Here is a 20655-nt window from a genome sequence, read left to right as displayed (position 1 = left end):
CATAGGAGTACACGGCTGTCCTCTGCGATTCATTCACTCATTTATCAGTGATCGTAAAATTCAAGTGAGGTTGGGAAGTACCATAAGCACCGAAAGGGCGGTATCGTGAGGTGTACCTCAGGGAAGTGTACTTTCCCTAACGCTCTTTATTGTAGTAAGGGTTGATCTTCCCGCTGAAGTGCAAAAACATTGCAGGCATGTCCATATGTCGATATGTGCGGACGACATTTGTCTTTGGTTAACCGGATATCAACGCAAGCGTTTAGCTCTGATAGCTCGACAGACATTACTTTCAGTTCAAAATTACCTTCAAGGTGTTGGGTTGACTCTCTCGGTGGAAAAATCTGGCTTCATCATGTTTCCAGGTAGAGGAAGGCAGTATGCGCGGCTGGAGATAGACTTTGATCAATCTTGCCTTCGTCAATTGAAGCACAAGCGCTTTTTAAGCGTGACTATTGACTACCGTCTACAGTGGCGACGAGCTGTGGACTCGATTGTGGCATCGCTATCTTCACGTCTCAATGTGATCCGTAGAGTTGCAAGTGAGCAATGGGGAAATCACCCTTTTTCAATGATCAGGCTGCACGATGCACTGGTGACGAGTCTAATAATGTACCAGCTCCCTTTAATTTCCCCCTCGCTCTCACAACTGGAACGACTTGAGGTTTTGCACAGAAAGGGCCCAAGGAGGGCACTTGGCGCTTCGCAGACTGCTCCTAACAATGCAGTATTTCATGAGTTTCTATCGAGACCTCTTAGCCTAGTCGCTTCACAAAGGTTATTGACGCAAATTGGCCACCTCAAACTGATGGTAGCCGGGCGAGCCCCTGTACAGCGCCTTCGAAAAGGATCTGAGTCCCGAGCGCACTTGGCCCTTAATACTTTTGGTTACCTGGGTCTTGACGCTAGAGGTCGAACTAAGAGGTTGAAACCACTTTGGTCACTCGCGAGCCTCGATTGTTTGTTGAAAATTCCTCACGCTCGCGCTAAGCGGAGTTCTCCTTTGGCGGCAACGCATTCGCTTGTACTGGAACATCTTGAGACTGAATATGCACGTCATCTTCAAATTTTCACTGATGGCTCTGTGGACAAGGTCAGAGGATCTCGTGCAGCTGCTTTTCACATTCCCTCTTTGAAGTATGATTGGTCTGTTCGCTTCACTGCACTCGTGTCCTACACAACGGCCGAAATCCTTGCCATTGAGGCAGCTCTAAAGAAGCTACGGTTTTGTACGCCTCAGCCTGTTGTCATTCTGACAGATTCAAAATCTGACCTTCAAAGGTTAGAACATGGGTTCTGTACTGATGCCTTATGCCTTAGCTCCCTACGCTCGGTGCACAATCTCTACATTGAAGGCTTCTCCATACGTTTCCAATGGTTGCTCTTGCACATAGGTATCATAGGAAAGGAGATGGTGGACAGCCTTGCCCATAGAGCGCTGTCTGGGAATCCATTGAGAAAAGTGCCTCAAGAGGACAAGATACTTTTCAGAGAAGCGGTGTTGTGCCAATTCAGTTCTTTGTGGAGCTCACCTCACATGCCATGTGTGACCAAGGGCCTCAAAGGAAACCAAGCCAGTTTACTGCTCCGCATTCGCACGGGCTCTGCTCGTACCCATGCGCGGATGTACGACTGGCCTGGCGTTGTCTCCATTATGTTCAACGTGTGATGTGTGCGGTGACATAGAACATTACCTTGGTTCTAACATCACCACTGTCACATGGAAGCTTCGTACTATTTTTGGTGTTCCTGCCATTCGTGTTGGAATCGCGAAAAAGAAGCTCGACCAGCACGGTCAATTTTCCAGTGAGGTCTTACATCTTAGACGTCTTACATTTAAGGTGCCCTCGCCCTGTGCAGACATGCAAACTCCACCATGTCCAACAGCGATAGCATCCGTCACATAATCAAGGGAATCAACACTATTGGTTCTAATGCCCCGGCTACGCAGAGCCCCACCACCGTGCCATTTGTCATCATCATACGCCAGCGCCTTGAGGAACTGCAATCCCTTCGCGCTCACGGAGATACGTATGATGGTCGTCTCCCTGACGCTACTGACCTGCGCAGCTTAATCGGCACCATCACACGTGAGAAACTCCACGCACAATACTCTTTCTGTGCTTCTGCTACCGTTACCTCCCCTCCTGCGACCGGCTCGCGCGCAATCATTAAAGAAGAGCTCGCGTCTACTCCCTGTGCCATGTGTTCTGACGCAATCGGTGCTCCTAGAGTGGCAGATATGCCGACATTGCCATGACCTCTCCACTTACGGTCACGTCTGAGACCACACCATCTGCACTAACACCCGTCGTTTCAATCTTCACGCAGGTCTGTGCTTAACTTTTGAACTGTGCTTGGCGTACTACCCGTCTTCTTTGTTATTAGTGCTGCTACTGAGGACACATTTCCCAGTTCTGCTGACGCAGCCGACAGGATGAGAGGCGCCGTTATGCTCCTCAAGAAGGCTCCGATACCCGTCTGCCTATCACTTACCAGCGGATGACATACCGACCTTCTTTGCACCCTTCACCGTCTCCCCCATACGCAGCCGATATGCCTCCCACCTGCCATTCATGTCGGCGCCGCTCACCTCCCCCACGCCGTCGCTCAGTGTCCCCGCTTTGGCCTGGCTCACAGGCCCCTGACCTCCGCTGGGAAAACCTTGAGGAGGTGAAACTGCATCCATCGGACTGCCTATGATTCCTCCAGAGCGCCAGTTGAATCGATTAGTAGTGTTTGTGCAAGGTGTTCGTGTAGAAACTCTTATTGACACTGGTGCCACCATTTCTATCATTGGTACTGCTTTATGCCCCCATACACAAAAAGTGACAACGCCATACGGCAGCGCTTCTTTGCGTGGAGCAAACAATGCAAGAATTCACCCGATCGCGCAATGTACAGTACGTGTCCCTATCGATGGCATCCGTCATCACATAGTATTTGCGACGGTACGTGAGTGCACTCACAAACTCATTTGGGTTTGGATTTATTGTCGCCCGCCTCCGCATTTATCAGTTGTAGCCAGCGCCTCATTTATCTGACCGGCACCAGTCAGCAATGCTAGTCTGCAGCTGATGCGCACAGTTGTTTTGTAACAGCCGCAGATTATGTGCTTTGGCCATCACGACAACAATAAATCGCCGTTCGTTCCGCCGAGAATGTACGCGGCGTCTGTTCATTCACCCTTGCGGTCGCATTTCATCCAGAGGAGTTGTGATCCCACCCAGCCTTCTTCGTTTCACTGATGGGTGTACAATGGTTCCTGCATTGAATACTACTTCCGATCCGTAATAGTTGCCCCGTGGATCACATGCGCTGTTGATACCTAACCGGTATCTGACTGTTGACTGCTGCACCAACGGAGTCTCACTGTTGGTGCAACGGTATCTGACTGTTGCACCAACGGAGTTAACTCTGCCTCCTCTCGACCCTTTTTGCTCTCTTCTGACAAGTTCCATCAGCTCAGACCTTTTCTCTGCCCAGATTCGAGATCTACTCAGTTTGCTGAAAAAACACAGTGCCTTGCTCGACGTCCATTCACCCGTCCTCGGTAAAACGCCAGTGGCCCCTTATCGCATTCAGACCGATGGCTCCCGCATCGTTTACCACCGCCCATACAGTGTGTCTCTTACCGAGCACAAAGTTATCGAAAAAATGTGTCCGATATGCTTGAAAGCAAATATAATACGCCCTTCCTCATGAGCCTGGTCTTCTTCGGTTGTTCTTGTACAGCTTTTGCGTCGACTACCGCGCCCTCAAAGAAATCAGACGCAAATACGTTTATCTCCTCCCACGAATTGACGACGCGTTGGACTCGCTCTAGGGCACAGAGTACTTCTCCAGTCTTGATCTTTGGTCTGGCTACTGGCAAATACTTTTGTACGAGTCCGACAAGCAGAAAACAGCATTTGCAACTCCGGATGGGCTCTACGAGTTCAACGTGATGCCTTTCGGACTCTGCAACGCGCCTGCCACATTCGAGCGCATGATAGTGTCTTAATGGGTCGCAAACGGAAATCCTGCCTGTGCTGTGTAGACGGTATCGTTGCCTTTTCCTCAACGTTCACACAACATATCGAGCGCCTTGATAAGGCACCAGCAGCAATAAACGCTGGACAAATAAATTTTATTCCTATCCTATCCTTGCCAAGGCTGGACTGCCGCAGAACTCAAAAAATGCCACTTCGCGAGCAAGACCATCAAGGTTCATCATCATCATCAGCCTGGTTACGCCCACTGCAGGGCAAAGGCCTCTCCGATACTTCTCCAACAACCCCGGTCATGTATTAATTGTGGCCATGCCGTGCCTGCAAACTTCTTAATCTCACCCGCCCACCTAACTTTCTGCCGCCCCCTGCTACGCTTCCCTTCCCTTGGAATCCAGTGCGTAACCCTTAATGACCATCGGTTATTTTCCCTCATCATTACATGTCCTGCCCATGCCCATTTCTTTTCCTTGATTTCAACTAAGATGTCATTAACTCGCGTTTGTTCCCTCACCCAATCTGCTCTTTTCTTATCCCTTAACGTTACACCTATCATTCTTCTTTCCATAGCTCGTTGCGTCGTCCTCAATTTGAGTAGAACCCTTTTCGTAAGCCTCCAGGTTTCTGCCCCGTAAGTGAGTATTGGTAAGACACAGCTATTATATACTTTTCTCTTGAGGGATAATGGCAACCTGCTGTTCATGATCTGAGAATGCCGGCCAAATGCACCCCAGCCCGTTTTTATTCTTCTGATTATTTCCGTCTCATGATCCAGATCCGCCGTCACTACCTGCCCTAAGTAGATGTATTCCCTTATGACTTCCAGTGCCTCGCTGCCTATTGTAAATTGCTGTTCTCTTCCGAGACTGTTAAGCACTGCTTTAGTTTTCTGCAGATTAATTTTTAGACCCACTCTTCTGCTTTGCCTCTCCAGGTCAGTGAGCATGCATTGCAATTGGTCCCCTGAGTTACTAAGCAAGGCAATGTCATCAGCGAATCGCAAGTTACTAAGGTATTCTCCATTAACTTTTATTCCCAATTCTTCCCAATCCAGGTCTCTGAATAGCTCCTGTAAACACGCTGTTAATAGCATTGGAGATATCGTATCTCCCTGCCTGACGCCTTTCTTTATTGGGATTTTGTTGCTTTCTTTATGGAGGACTACGGTGGCTGTGGAGCCGCTATAGATATCTTTCAGTATTTTTACATACGGTTCGTCTACACCCTGATTCCGTAATGCCTCCATGACTGCTGAGGTTTCGACAGAATCAAACGCTTTTTCGTAATCAATGAAATCTATATATAAGGGTTGGTCATAAAGGTTGTGGGATGCTTAGTAGTTAGTAAAGAAGGGATTCGGCCGGGCCCTGAGAAGATCGCCACAGTCATCAACTTCCCCGGACCAGAACGTCAAAAACGCTTGCGCAGTTTTATCGGCCTCGCCTCCTACTCTCGCCGTTTTATATGCAACTTCACGACGCTTTCATCTTCGCTCCGCCAACTTCTTGGAGGTGCGGTACCCTTCGTTCGGACGGCAGCCTATTAAGCAGCTTTTCAGGCTATAAAGCGAGCCCTCACGCCCCAGATGGTACTATGCCATTTTGACACGACTACACCTACCATCGTCCACACCGACGCTAGCGGTCATTGCATAGGCGCGGTTGTATTACAACGTGACCATATCTCGCACGAGCGAGTAATTGACTCTGCCATTCGTTGCATGTCCACAGCAGAGAAAGATTAAACCATTACGCAGCAGGATTGCGTTGCTGTTGTTTAGGCTGTGCCAAAATTCCGCCCGTATTTACGCGGCCGCCGCTTCGCGGTCGTTACAGAACATCACGTGTTGTGCTGGCTCTCTTCGCTGAAGAACTTGTCGGGTCGTCTTGGGCGCTGGGAGGTTCGTTTACAGGAGTATGGTTTCGACATAATGTACAGGTGTGGAAAGAAGCACCGAGACGCCGACGCTCTCTCCCATTGCCCGCTTCCGATCTCGCATCGTACACCCACGCCTCTCCCAGAAAGCCCGTCTGGCGAGCCATCATCCTCCCCTGTACAAATAGTAACGCTGGACAGGCCAGGCGCGTATTGCCATCCCATCCTTATTTCGCTACAGCACGCAAACCCACACTGTCGGACTGGTCTTGACCGCCTCAGCGGCTCCTCCTCGCTCCCACATTCCCGTGTGCATCGACAACCTGACCAATTGAAGTTGCACAACGGTGCTCTATGCCGCTACATTTATCGCTCCGATGGTAACAAATGTGTCCCCGTCATTCCGCGTTCTCTGTAAAGCGATGTTCTACAAGCTTTTCGCGACGATCCAACGGCGGGTCATCTTGGATATCACAAGACTTAGGACAGGATCCGAAGCCGGTTCTCTTGGCCTGGCTTCTGCTACGTCATGGTAAGTATATCACCTGTTGCGTGCCTCGTCAACGACGCAAACGCCGTACATCTGCACCCGCATGGCCCCTGTAGCCGGTCTCTTGTCTTGACTCTCCCTTTGAGGTCATTAGAACAGACTTGTATGGGCCTCTACCCTTTTCTGCCAATGGTAATCGCTTGATCGTTACAGCTGTCGATCATCTTACTCGCTATATGCTGAGACAGCTTCTCTACATTCTGCTACAGCTTCTGAAGAAGCGATCTTTTTACTGAGAAGCATCTTTTTACGCCATGGAGCATCATGCGTTCTCCTCAGCGACCGCACCAAGGCCTTCCTCTCTTCCATTCTTTCCGAATTTGTACAAGCTACCAGCACTGTTCTAAGACCACTTCCAACTATCATCCACAGATCAATGGCTTGACCAAGCGTTTTCATCGCATACTCTATGACATCAGCAGTCCATCTTCAGTACGTCAGCTCGAGCCAAACAAACTGAGATGCAATGCTACCGTTTGTCACTTTTGCCTACAACACAGCACTTCACCGTACCAGCATCTTTTCCCAATTCTTCCTTGCCTACGGCAACTGACCAACTTTCGCCCTTAATGCATCTTTCTTCTCGGCTCCTGTCTCATCGGCAGTGCCTTTTTCCGAACGATTGGTTTCCCGCCTCGCCCTCTGCCGCTACTTCGCCCGCATAAACACCGACATCTTCCAACATACTTGCAAGCATCGCTTTGACTCCCCTGACCACAGTGCGATTTCCTGTCCTGACGACGAAGTATTACTCTCGACACCCTTACGAGTCCGCGGCTTATGTGAGAAATTTAACAGTCGTTTTCTTGTCCTTACCAGATTATTGAACGAACTTCACCTGTTAATTACAGCATTTCGTCTCTTTATACTCCCTCTGACGGTCATCGTCGCGGGACAGAGATTGCACACGTGTTTCATTAGATACCTTATCTACGACGCGTTTCGTTGCACATATCTGCGGCCAGGCTGGCCGTTTTCACGAGAAGGGGGACATTAGTGTGAGCACAATATTCGCATCAAATCTCACTTATCTGTACATATCATCATCCACTCATATCATCATCATATCTGTACATATTATCGTCACAGCCGCGAATTCTTTGTCGGCGTGGCACGGGATCTTAGATAATAAAGAAGTCCCAAAGAAATTATGCACTGTGAGTGAGTCTGAGTGAGTTCCATTTATATTGGCGATCTCTGACTGGGACGCAGTGGAATCTATTTAAATGGTTCTGCTTACTTGGTTGCATCATCGTAACTAAATGGTATGGCTTAAATGTTCTTACTGATTTTTCTTTTACTACAGGAGTTATATTTAAATGCCTTTTATTCGTAAAGTGCAATGAATCATCCCTAATTCCCTTTGATGATTGTCGACGTCTAAAATTTCGGTGGCAGACGAGCAAATGCCCTTCGCGATAATGCGGGGTGCCTTTGTAAAATTTCTGTTACAGCGTTCCCCTTCTAAATGTTTGCCTTCATAGGTCTGGTTTATCCATAACTAACCTCTGCTCTTCTTGTAACAAGCCAGAAACTACTGGCCTATTCTTTTTTCTTTGCTGCCACTACTTATTCCGTAGGATGTTTCTAATATTTGCGACTGGTAATCTGGGTTTAGCACTAGCGACACCAAACAAGCATTTTAGTGCCTGTCAATTAGGCACAAGCTACGAGTTTGGAATCACTGCTTTGCATAGGTTCAATGAAACGCTTGGAAGATTACGCAGCTAGGGTACAGACTGTGATACAGATTTTATATATCTATTTTTATTAACGAGCCATCTCAAAAATTTTCCTTTGCTTCAGTTGCCTAAGTTTTCAAACTTCATTGATTGCTTTTACCCCTTTCTGTCTTTCTTTGAGTACACTTTTTTGTTAACTCCAGCGCGGCCAATACACCTCTCGCGGATATGAGCCATGCTTTGGGGCAACACCAACAGCATAAAGAAAGGCACTCCCGAGCACACTAGCCCGAAGGTCTTAAGATCTACATTTTCCTGTAAAAGACTGCACCAAGAACGCTGCTCGACGCCGTAGTTGTGGCAGCTCCAAAAATTGTCCACATCATTGCAATACATTGTGTGTCTGGCGTCTCTGCACTAAGATTTTCTGTTGTCGCCTTCAACTGATCGCCGTCGTTTCCTGCAGTTTCCTTCGAAGAGATGATGATAGAAAAGACGGTGATCATTATAGAAAGTGCGCCCGTTCATGTTACACTTTGAAAGCTGTTTTATTTAGACTAGCAAAAGAAAAAATATATTGGTATGAAACTGTGGGAAGGAACGCAATTTGAGTGCAATAAAAATTTTTAACTTGTATATGTTCATCTACTTCAAGAGCGCAAGTGCCTACGTGAATGGGCAATACATTCTCTTTTAACTATAAGCAAATCGAAATATCTTGCTTCAAAATTGTCTAAGTCCCCGGAATGAACTGTCGCTGGATGGCAGAAGGGGTCGAGTGCATGGAACTTCATTATTTGGACGAGGCTATCTATGGCAGATTCCTTATTTCGTTGCTTTCTGAGAATTCAAAATTTATATTCGGAACAGAAAGATATCTGACTGCGATCAACTGAGGGCCAAAAGTACGGTGTTTTCTAGTTATTGTGTGTAGACTGGACAAACAGAATTATTTTGTCAGCCTGGCAGACCACTGGGTTCAATTCTTGGGCCATTACTTTGGCGACGCAATTGGTCTAAAATGATGCTACACATCCGGACCATTGAGGAGGACTTTAATGATTAAAATTAAATTTTGCAGTGCCACATGCTAAAACCACGATATGATCATAAGACACACCGTAGTGAAACGTTCCGGATTTGTTTTGACTATCTGGGGTTCCTCCGTAACGTAACCCCAACGCACTGTAATTTTAACATTTCCCCCCTATCAAAATGCAGTCAAAAAATCTGTGGCAGAAGACAAGTAATTTAGAATTTATAAAATAAAAATAACAAATTCAAGCCATTCAATCGAATAGAAACGGTGCGATCAGTAGCGACTCAGATATGGAAGTCGCCAGTATTCTTTGTGTAATGCGGTGTGAAATAAGTGGTTTCATTGACCTAAGTTAAATGACAGTCCTAACACGAGCTGTTTAAAAGTGTTTCGAAAGTCATATCATAGCTCCGAATTCTTCGCTGTGCGCGTCTTTGTTTTTAGAATACTATTCAAGCGTTTGATGGTGTCCCCACGATTGTCATGAAAAATTATTTTTTATATTGTCCTGCTGAATATATAAATATCTGCAGTAAATGTTCTGGACAATTATATACAAAGCTAGAGAGTTTTGCATCAGATCTTCCTGTGCATGTTGTTCAGAATATTCGCTAAAATATGTTTAAATCTTGTAATTATACGTTACTCTTTCACTCTAAAACAAAAGAAATCAGCAGTTGCACTCAAACACGTGGCTGCTACGCAGGCGGTAATGTCTTGCTTTTTTGCTGCGTCTTCAGAACATGACTTTACAAAAATGTAGCCACGATAACCTGCGGTTCCGACGGTCGGCTGACACCTGCATATGAATTTCCATCGTTGTCCAGCTCATCCGAATGAGACACTTTCATTTGCCACAGTTGCGAAATGCGCTAAGCAAGTAATATAAAAAGTGGGCAGCTCGAATTGTGTACTATGCCTGGATGACACGGCGCAGCCGATAAGGCACTTCGGATTCCTGCTGGCTGCTCGCGTAGAGTAAAAGGGCCGACGTGAAAGCGCGCAGACAATGTCATACCTGAACAGCAAATGCACAACGGTGAAAGCTACCAATCGGAGCAAGCAGGAGTCCAATGCTGGCACCATTTCTAAATTGTAAGTGGTGCAGTTGGACGCAGGAACGAGAACGCAGTACGCAGTAAAAGTGAATAATTACGTTCGTAACCGCCACCAGTGCATGTGCTCCGTTTTTTTTTCTCCTGTCATCGGCACTGTTCACCATGTCATTCTCAAACAAACTACTAAACTTCGTCTTCTTGTCCTTATTGATATTTCCCCTCATGGGACAACGCAGCGCGATGCATATACTATAGTGGAAGAAAGCTTTAGCAAGTTTAGCCTAGCACTGCGCATCTTTGGGTCGGGCTGAGTTATGTCTTATTGTAAAGTAAACATTGGTCCACCTGCAGGTAACTAATGTGTTGAGCCTAACCAGATCCCGAATAGAATTCGATTCCGAACGGGACCCGAACCACAATTTTGGCCGTAACTGAAGCCCAACCCCAACCGATATCTCTTAGAACGTGGTTGAATCTGAACCGAACCCGCACAAAAGAAAAGACTACTAACGGTTAGCGGTTTGGCACGAAAACGGTTGAAGCGTAAAGCGCGACAATGGTTACTCAATAGATTGCACTGTTCCTCGACTAGCTATTTATTCAGTCGGCGCACCCCCCTAGCATATCGTTACGACTCACAAGTTGCGCCTTTTGCGCGAATGAGTACGGGTAGGTGCTAGCAACTACGGCACCTCGGCTTAGACGCTTGCACTTCTGAAGCCAGCTATTCCTGTTGTGTCCCCCGGCCCGAAGGCTGTTTTGGGGGCTAGGCAGAATCACTATTACGGTTGAATCAACCATTTGTTAGGTCTACCCGTAAGCAAAATGAGATAAACCGTGGAACCGGCCCACCAGAATACACTCAGAGCAGAACGAAACGATGTCCTCGAGGAGGGAACAATAAACAAATTCATCTGCATGGCTTACTGAAACAGTGCGGTAACTAATCAATGCAGTCTCCTTAGCAGGGGCCGTTATCACGGCTGTAAACAGCACGGGAAATCTGTTTTTCTTACCTGCCAAAGTTCAACTCACATTTGAAGTCTAGCCTTAGAGTACATCGCTCTTCGAGTTCTAGAAATTATTAGCGGGGCACAAAGTGCGTGCTTCTCACTTTCTTGTTCCCACTTAGCCAGGTAAAAACTGCGTGTCGCGTGCAGATGTGACAGAAAGGTCAATACAGGATTCAGCACAGAACCTCTTCGGTAATCGTCCGGAAGCATAAACGTTTACATGTGCTTTTACAAAAGCAGCAAACTTAGCGGCATGTCAATTGATGCCTTCTTTCTTTGCTACATACTAGAAGTGTGCGTTTACAATTTGTGTATAACAATGCAAATTTGCGCTGTCTTCGACACCACCGATTACACACCGCAGTTGGCTCACCACCAGTTCTGTAGCCAATACCTGAAAAAAAAAATTAATAGGGGTGTTCGACTAGTGAACTTTCCTAATCGAATCGCATACAAATATTCTAGAGAAACGACCAACGAGTCTCGTCTCGAATACGGAACATTTTCTCATTTCGAAAGCAACGAAAAAGTATCAAGTTTCTGCGAAATCTGTTTGGTAAAAAAAAAAAAGAAATCTGCGTCATACAGAATGGCACATGCATGCCTGTAATACCTCTCAAAATTACACATCCACACAACGGAGGAGCTTGCATATCACAGACTGCCTTCAATAATCTGGCTCGCCATGACAGTAACCTTAAGAAAGCACGTTACCAGTTGCAAGAAATATGTTGCATATGCTGAAGAGGAGTGTGGAGTGTGAGCTTTTTGAGATGTCTCATGCTTTCGGCGTCGTAATTAACAACAAGTAACAAATTGATGTTATAGCAATTGATTTTTTCAAGGCTTTTGATCGGGTGTGTCACACAAAACTTATTGATAAATTGTATAAACTTGGAGTTAATGCACAAATTGTGAAGTGGATTCATGCGTACCTTACAAATACAAAGCAATGTGTTTAAATAGCAGGCGAACGACCATCCTCCTTACCTGTTTTATTTGGTGTGCCACAAGGTTGGGTTTTAGGACCAATTTCGCTTCTATTACATGTAAATGACATTGCTAATGACTTGCATCCTAACACTGAACTGCGTCTATTTGCGGATGATTGCCTTATTTACTGTCGCGTTAAGAATGTCCAGTATCAAGTGTTGTTGAACGAATGCTTGCAAAGAAATTATGACTGGTGTGTTACCTCGGACATGAAAACTACTACAGATAAATCAGCTTATATTGCTGTATCTAACAAACATCCCCATTGCTTTGAACTTACAGAATAAATAATAGCCCACTTCAACATGTTAGTAAGCCTAAGTGTCCCGAGGTCACAATCACGCACAATTTGAATTGGAACGAACACATTGAAAACATTTGTGCTTCTACTCAACGCAAGCTCGGCCTGTTAAGGCGAAAGTAGAAAGATGCTACACCTTAGGTAAAGCTCAACACGTTCAAAACAATTGTATGGCCCACACTGGAATACGCATGTATAGTGCGGTATCCGCACCAAGTGGGCTTGATAAATAAAGTGGAATGGATTCAAAGACTAGTCGCATGGTTTATCCTCAATGCTTACCAAAGAACGAAGTCTGTAACTGCGTTATTATCTGTGCCGGTTTGCCCGAACTCGCAACGCGCAGAAAAATAGCCAGGTTGAAACTCTTGTGCCAACTGTATAACGATAAATTCAATTTGTACTCCAGACTATACTTGCGTCCCCCTGGACGAGTGTCCCCAAGTACAGGTCACCCTCATGCTGTAATGCCCTATGTGCCACCGCGTTGACGCCTTAAAATTTTACTTTCTTGTGAAAACTATAGTCGATTGGAACAGCCTTGAAGCAGATGTATTTATTGAAACGCAGACAACTGAATCATTTGAGCGTAAACTGTCAATATGTATTTGCTGAATTCATCGCTTGTTTATTGTGGAACTGGCGTTACGTGTTTATTGAAAATTCTTTTCCCCCCGCCCCTGTAACAGCACGCAAGGGCTAACAGTATTGGAAATAAATAAATAAATAAACCTATGGACCCACTTTGATTAAGGCAACCTAGCAACTAGCTGAGAAAGCTGTATGTTACCGATTCCAGTTAGTGAAAATGAGATTCAGGCAGTTAAAAATAATAATAAAAAACAAGCAAAGAGCAAGGATAAGACAGGAATGTAAGCAACGCAGGCTGCATAGTGCTGTACTGGGAAACAAGACTAAGGCGCGATTTTCTTTTGTTATTACGTTCGACAGACACGGTAGTGTGGTTTGTTGCGTTATGCATTTCTTTATTTGTATATTTCAAGCAGTCAGATTCATCAGTCAGGCTATGAGTCAGTCAATTGAATACTGAAATGCTCTGTTGACGTTGCTGGTAGTTTCAGCAATTAAGTTGCAGTTAGACAAGATAAGAAATTAAGTCAGTTTAAGGAAGTCTTCTCTGTTAGGTGTGCTGGTAGCTGCTTCCACAGAGAAAGATATGGATTCTCTGACGGTTACTTTCTGAGATTTCTGCTGATTTGCTGGTTCTGACTTTCTGCTGATTTGCTGGTTGAGCAATACCGTTTGAGCTGACTGGCTCGTTGAGGAAAACCGCTCCAGGAATCACTCAATCCAGTATTCAGCAACGCGCCGTGCACTAACTTACGAAAGTGATAGTACCGCCTAAAGTGACCACCCGAGCATCACCCTCTCTGCTGCTATATCTTGACAAGAGAGATGTACGCAAGGAGATGGAGACGAAAAAAAATTCACAGTGGTCGAAGAAGGGATGAAGCTGAAGGCTACATTTTGACAACTAAATTTCCCCAGGCCTTAAGACCAGTTTACTTGTCGAAGGTTCCAGCGATATTTTTTTCTTCTACCGCTCTTGGTGAGTTACATTGTGAATAATAAGAATTGCGGGTGGAAGATGTATGACGAAAAATAGGAGATCTCTGAATGCATTAAACGATCGGCAACAACTAGAACTACTGCTACTTCTTACCCCTGGCTACTTACTACTTACCACATAAACAAGAACAACGAGAATGAAAGCAAATATGAGCCAACATCAATAACGAACACTAATTTACGTGTGCCAACAGGTTTGGAGGAAGGAGAAGAACGAGCGCAACACAGAAAAAAAAAAATTTTATTGCGATAATATGAGTGAACCACTGCAAGGACACTCTCTTGAACGCTGATGGTAGCTTCAGGCAACCAGTTAAAGAGAAGAGCAATTGAAATTTGTTACCAGTCCGTATTTGCACGGCAGTATATTAGTTCTGTTAGTATCAGTTTTGTCATAATTAAGAAGTTGGAGAGTGCCGGTGATGGTGGCATTCGTGTTCGAGTAACTGAAGAAAGGTGTGTGATATTCTTCCAGTGTGGAGACCGACGATGGGCAAGACGGAGATGGACAGTGTGCCAACAAGGACAACGCCGTCAGCAGCAGATGCTTCGGCCACCAGCGGCACGGGTGCTTCTGGGACGGCAGTTTCAGCCGATGCTACCACGTAGGCATCGCCGAGCACATTCGTCGACATCCGAGGCTGTGTTACAGTCACATTTCAGATTGAACGGCCAACGCCATAATTTCAGCAGCAGAAACAAGAGTAACGATTGAGAAATACGTTGTTAAGCTAATAAACGCAATAATTGGAAAATGCGATCCCAGCTGTCTCGTTATTTACCCTTGACGACGCCCGGCGCCACTATATAAATGGCGAAATAAAAGCCACTAAAAATGTGTTAATAACCCATGCGAATAAAAAGGAAATTGGCATTGTTACTCATTATTATGAGGTCATTAACGTCTGCTCATAGCTATGGATTGTAATTACGTTTAAAACAAGAATGTGGTGCGAAAACGCATGAACCATACCCGTGATATAGGCAGAAGATTTTTCAAGTGCTGATGTTAGAAATTTGGCAATGGAAACAAAACCAAGCTCATAAATTCAATGAATATAAAATGTTATTACAAAGGTATAATCATTATAACCTTTCGTAAGACAGATCACTCTTGCATTTTACTTATACCTAAATCAGTAGAAAGCTGAACCATTACGTGGTCACAGCAGAATTATTTCGTTAAAGCTGTAAAATACATTGCTGCCTCAGTTTGGATAAAATAAAGAAAAGTGATATTACGTAATTGCGTGTCTTTAAGCTAGTTATCTCCATAAGTCTAAAGGGCCGTTATGAGATACTTTCATTAAAAATTATATAATACACTTTACAAGAACACAACTGCAGATGACATGTTAGTCAGCCATGGCCTGCTCTATTCTGTATGCAAGCCCGAAATGAGACCTTTACGGAACCCGTCGAAAACCCGTGCCAAATTTGCAGGAGGCAGGACCAATATGCCTCAGCAACACTGAAACAAAAACACACGCCGGAGAATTCATTTTTTGTTCGGAGACTTCGATTAAAAAATGAGAGAAAATACTAACCAGAAATCAAACTTTATTTTGAACCTCTCATACTACGGCACTCGGGAAACAGCAGTAGCCTTCAGACGTTCCACGAACTCGGTGGACATCCTAACTCAATTCTCAAATGCTGTGCAATCACCCATAATGAAAATATCCTCTTCATACATTCGAAATCTAATAAAAGCGCAGGCATTCGCACGTCTCACGAGTTGTGCGGACGTCGATATAATTCCGATATGCAGCGTTGTTTCTTAAAAACAGATAGGGTTAATCAAAAACCACGCAAACCCAAAGTAAGTTGCTCCGGAGGGATTCATCCACACGATGTTTGCACGTTTGCGCTAACTGCGAACACTCTTTTCTGCTTCCGGGCGTATGTCAAAGCAGTCGGTCATGTTGTCGACGTTCGGTCTGCTCTCGAAGAAACGGACCAAGGCCTTCGCGAGGCGCGTCCGGGCATAGGCGCCGCTGAGAACGATGGGACAGCTGCCGCTGTGGTCGGCGTACTCGAGGCCGTAGACGCCACGCCGTAACTCAGACCCAGGTGCCTGTCCTTGACGACACAGAGCTGAAACGGGCGTCAGGCACAGCCAGGTATACAAGACTGCGCGGCACTCACACTCGAAAACATGGCGTTTTGCGCGCTCAGCGCGAGGTCGCGGGTTCGGCTCGCGAACGCGGCGGCCACATTTGGGTCGGGGCGGAATACGAACGCGTGTTCTGAGATTGAGGTGCACGCTAAGAATCTGCGTGCGGTAGAAGATGTTACGGAGTCCTCCAGTACAGTATTTCTTAGCCTCAGTGTTGCTTCTTAAGTTAAACCCTACAACCGAATGAGTGAATGAATGAATGAATGAATGAATGAATGAATGAATGAATGAATGAATGAATGAATGAATGAATAAATGAATGAATGAATGAATGAATGAATGAATGAATGAATGAATGAATGAATGAATTGGTTCATAGAGTGGAGCGACGAGCTTTAATCGGTGCATTTAGTATTACATACCACCCAAGAGAGCGGCTCAGTGGCTGTAACATTGCGCTGGGGAACACGACGTTGTGGGTTCGATAGCCAACAGCGGTGGCAGCGCTTAGATGGCAGCCGAATGCTGTAGCCGCAGTCATTATCATGCAGGAGATGTCGCGAATTAGGTAGTAACTGCACAGCCCTTTTCGTTACTTTTCGGTTGCACTATGCCTATTATTGCAATCAAGTAACAATTGGCATTTCCCTGAACACAAAATATTGTTCTTGGGTGTTACGCGCCAAAACCGCGATCTGATTAATAGACACGCCCCGTTGTGGAAAATTCCAAATTAATTCTGAACACGTGTAATTCTTCAACCTGAACTCAATGCAGGGTATACGGGCATTTTCTCAATCCTCTCCTATCGAAATGCGGCCGCCACGGTCGAGATTTGATCCCTCGACCACGTTCTTAGCAACGGAACGCCATAGCGGCTAAAGCACCACGGCGGATTTTCCTTCGCTTCTATTGCATTGTGCTTCTATTTCTGCTACAGGAAAGAAAAATATTCTCAGTTTGACCTGGACAGAGAAGGACTGATACCGACAGCAAGGTTTAGCGCTGCTGTCGAACTCGTCGGACGGTTTTTCAACTACAACTCGGTGGGACTGGCGCGAGACAGCCCGCAAGCCAACTAGGCAAAAGGAGCAATGCTCTGGCAGCTACCTGGCATCTGCAAAGCCTGTAATGGGATTACACCGGCGCTACAGCGCTACACGTAAGTGCCGACTTACGGTCAGTTCGCACGACCTTCTGCACACGGTGCGCGAAACTGCACACGTTGCACACGGGCGCACCTATTTCGGTTTATACGCGCGCTGAAGACGTTCGGAAGGCCGTGCGGATTGACATTAACTCTGCCCTAAAGCGGCCTGGCGTCAGCGCCAGTAAAAATTCATCGATTTCTGATTGTGAGCGCTAATATAGCTTCGCGATTAAGTCAGTTTAAGGAAGTCTTCTCTGTTAGGTGTGCTGGTAGCTGCTTCCACTGAGAAAGATATGGATTCTCTGACCTGCCTTCTTCTATTTTAGCAGTCTTGACCTGGCGAAACCTCAACGTTTTCTTTTTCTAAGAAGACCAGCAAAAATGTATCCAGCCTCTTTATCCTTGTTGCTAAACAATGTCGGACCACTTTCCTGGGCGCGTGCCTTCAAGTATTCTTCGTTATTATATAGCACTCTTAGACGCTGTTTTCTACGCAATAACCGAAGTTAGAATCGCCTTGGTGCGACAGGGCTACCCACTTACCAACCAGAGGTTCGTTCTTTACTCATTGATGATGTAATTTGCGCGCTAGTTAGAAGAACAATCCCGCTGCGGAATTTATAAATTATTTTAAGTTAACCACACCATCGGATTTTTTTAGCAACCTTTATTGGTAAAGTAATTCTTGCGGTTTACCTTTGCGCTTACAGAAAGAAATCAGAGGTGGCACATGACCTTGAAACACCGGCAGGGCGTTCCAAGGTTGAAGAACTCTGGACGCGAAGCATACGCCATTACGGATTTCTTTCCATCGAGCACGCGGGACAAAACGACGATCAAGATTTCCGCGATATCATCCACGTTCTGGCGGTAAGTGCGTGTGCCGTCAAAGCGGTCTCTCTGAACGCTACTTTACAAATGCAGCACTGTGTTTCTTTCACGTTTGGTCCTCGACAGTTATACTTCGCACATTATGTGATTACAATGCGGTCCGCTCAAGTATTACAAACCTGTCCGCTCAAGACATTTGAAACCTCGCTCATGGCATGTAGAAAAAAAAAAATGTGAGCTCCGTATACGACACTTGGGCGAAAGATGTGAAGAAGCGCACGTAGTGTAGCCCCTGGTGCGCCTATACATATAGGGCTTCATTGATACAAAGCGGTAGCTATTCTTGACTCATTCCCCGATTTCGTGTCGTCGTTGCCGTCCGCAAAACAGAGCTTCACAGCTCACCAGGAGACGTTTTCATTGGTGGAAGGACACGCGATGCCGCGTGCACTTCCATTAGTAAGGTAGGAGAGTTTCGTCACGTGACGCGTGACGCAAAGCTCACTATCCTGTAACACCCCCACATGATGCTGCTCTCCGTGCATCACTAGAGTTACTATATAGTGCTCCCATTGGGAAGCATACGCGGAAAGGGAGAGAGGCATAAAGTAGAGATCCCTCAACCTGCACCACTAGTGTATCGCAGGTGGATAGCTTATACAGTACGCATCACAGGCGATCGAACCCACCGAATGCGTCCGCAGCGTCGTGGAAGTTGTGCCTCGGTTCGGTCGGGAAACCTTCCCTTCGTGAGTCGATTGCAGCACGGTCGTTTGCCGCCACTTTGCGTCAACTACGTGCTGCCGCCCCCGTGGGCTCTTGTGATAGTGGCTCCCGACCAGGTTCGTGAGAATAAAATTTACAGTAAACACGGGCTGGAGTACTACGGCAGCCATTGCCAGATCTTGACTGGAAGCTTAGAACTATCATTGAAAAGAAGGGTGTGCAATCACTGCATTCTACCTGTGCTAACATATGGAGCAGAAACTTAGAGGTTTGCAAAGGAACTCGAGAAGATATGCAGGACCACGCAAAGAGCCACGGAACGAAAAATGTTAGGCGTAACGTTAAGAGGCAGGAAGAGAGGTTAGATGGGGGGAAATGCGAAAACACGTCCCTCTACTTATATTTTGGTGCAGGTTAAAGAACCCCAGAGGGTCGAAATTCTCGGAGTTCTCCACTACGGGGTGCCTCATAATCAGAAGGTGGTTTTGGCATGTAAAACCCCATAATTCAATTCAGGAAGAGAGTGTGTGGATCAGAAAGCGTACGATGATTGCCGATATTCTAATTAACAACAAGAGAGACGAAATGGAGCTGGGCAGGCCATGTAATGCGTAGGATGGATAACCGGTGGGCCATTAGAGCTGCATAATGACCGTCAAGAGAAAGGAATCCCAGTCGTGGGCGGCAGAAGACTAGGTGGGGTGATGCAATTGTGAAATTTGCAGGTGCTAGTTGGAATCAGTTGGCAATATCAGTAAGAGGCCTTCGTCTCTCAGTGGACATGAATATAGCCTGATGACGATGTACGTACATCACGACCATTCTTGCGCAGTTTCGATTATGCTTTCCCGAGGGCTACAATTGGTATTTCTGGATATTTCTGCCGCTTTATTTTGTACACACGCAAATAGAAATTTCACTTTGTTCTAGTGCCTGCGCTTGAGCTACGTCGGCTTTTATCAGTTGTCTAATAGGCATACCATGTCAACTAGCTCGTTCATGCATTTCTTTCAAATGCGGCGCTTTCAGCTCACGAACTTGGTGGCTGCCAAGCATGTGTGAGTCTTTTATTGTTCTTTGCAGAGCCTTCACGCCTTGCTGCAAATGCAACGAAGTCACGCGGCGGAGGCATCTTATTTGGCCATAGGCCTTTTCCTGGAAGACACAGACATCAAGGGTGCTCTAGACACCATGAGGTGAGAAAAGCATTACGACTTTGCCGGGCAGAACTGCGCGCTAAGACGTTCCTGTACCAAGTAATATTGCAAGTAGCGTGGTGCCTTTAGTTGCTAGTTCAGAGCGTATGTTTCCGTAGATACAGGGATGCAATCGTTATAATTGCAGGCAAGTATACATGCCGGATTTGATTATTGCTCATGGCCACATCGGATACGATGACCGGCAGTTCGGGACAGACTGCAAGATGATGTACCCGACGCCATACAACTCTGATGGGCGATATCGAGAAAGTCAGGTAGCCTGCATCATCCGTGTTCCTTTGATGCCTAGAAGACGAGGAGTCCAGCAGTCCTGCTACTGCAGAGAGTCCGGAATGGAAATGTTACTTAGTTTATTAGCTTATGATTCGACCTAGCCCTCTTCATTGGAACCAGTGCAGACAGTTCTTGCATAAACACTCTTTCGACCTGGCTACGCAAGCACAACGAAAATGATGAAAACCGCACAGACAACTGGGTCTTCTACTGCAACAAGAATATGACCTAACAAATATTTTAGTG

The 20655-nt window shown here is 46.0% G+C and overlaps 2 protein-coding genes and 1 long non-coding RNA gene across 7 annotated transcripts in view; 1 reads left to right on the top strand and 2 right to left on the bottom strand.

The window, feature by feature from the left end:
• Window positions 1-20655, bottom strand: part of LOC135920725 (uncharacterized) — a 295472-nt gene that overhangs the window by 65044 nt on the left and 209773 nt on the right. The window lies entirely within an intron of this gene.
• The window catches only part of LOC135921349 (uncharacterized), a 25900-nt gene continuing 20884 nt past the window's right edge, over window positions 15640-20655 (bottom strand). For all 3 annotated transcript variants that reach the window (XM_065455682.1, XM_065455688.1, XM_065455694.1), the window contains one exon: window positions 15640-16187. In XM_065455682.1, coding sequence (XP_065311754.1) covers window positions 16011-16187 — 177 coding nt within the window. In that variant the 3' untranslated portion in view covers window positions 15640-16010. The remainder of the gene's footprint in view (window positions 16188-20655) is intronic.
• LOC135920721 (uncharacterized) lies at window positions 18071-20385 on the top strand. Its single transcript, XR_010570295.1, has 3 exons — window positions 18071-18229; window positions 20000-20112; window positions 20261-20385. It is a non-coding gene; the product is annotated as an uncharacterized lncRNA (long non-coding RNA).

The sequence above is a fragment of the Dermacentor albipictus genome, chromosome 8 (genome assembly GCF_038994185.2).
Source record: "Dermacentor albipictus isolate Rhodes 1998 colony chromosome 8, USDA_Dalb.pri_finalv2, whole genome shotgun sequence".
Lineage (NCBI taxonomy): Eukaryota > Metazoa > Arthropoda > Arachnida > Ixodida > Ixodidae > Dermacentor > Dermacentor albipictus.
This window is presented reverse-complemented; position numbering and strand designations above follow the sequence as displayed.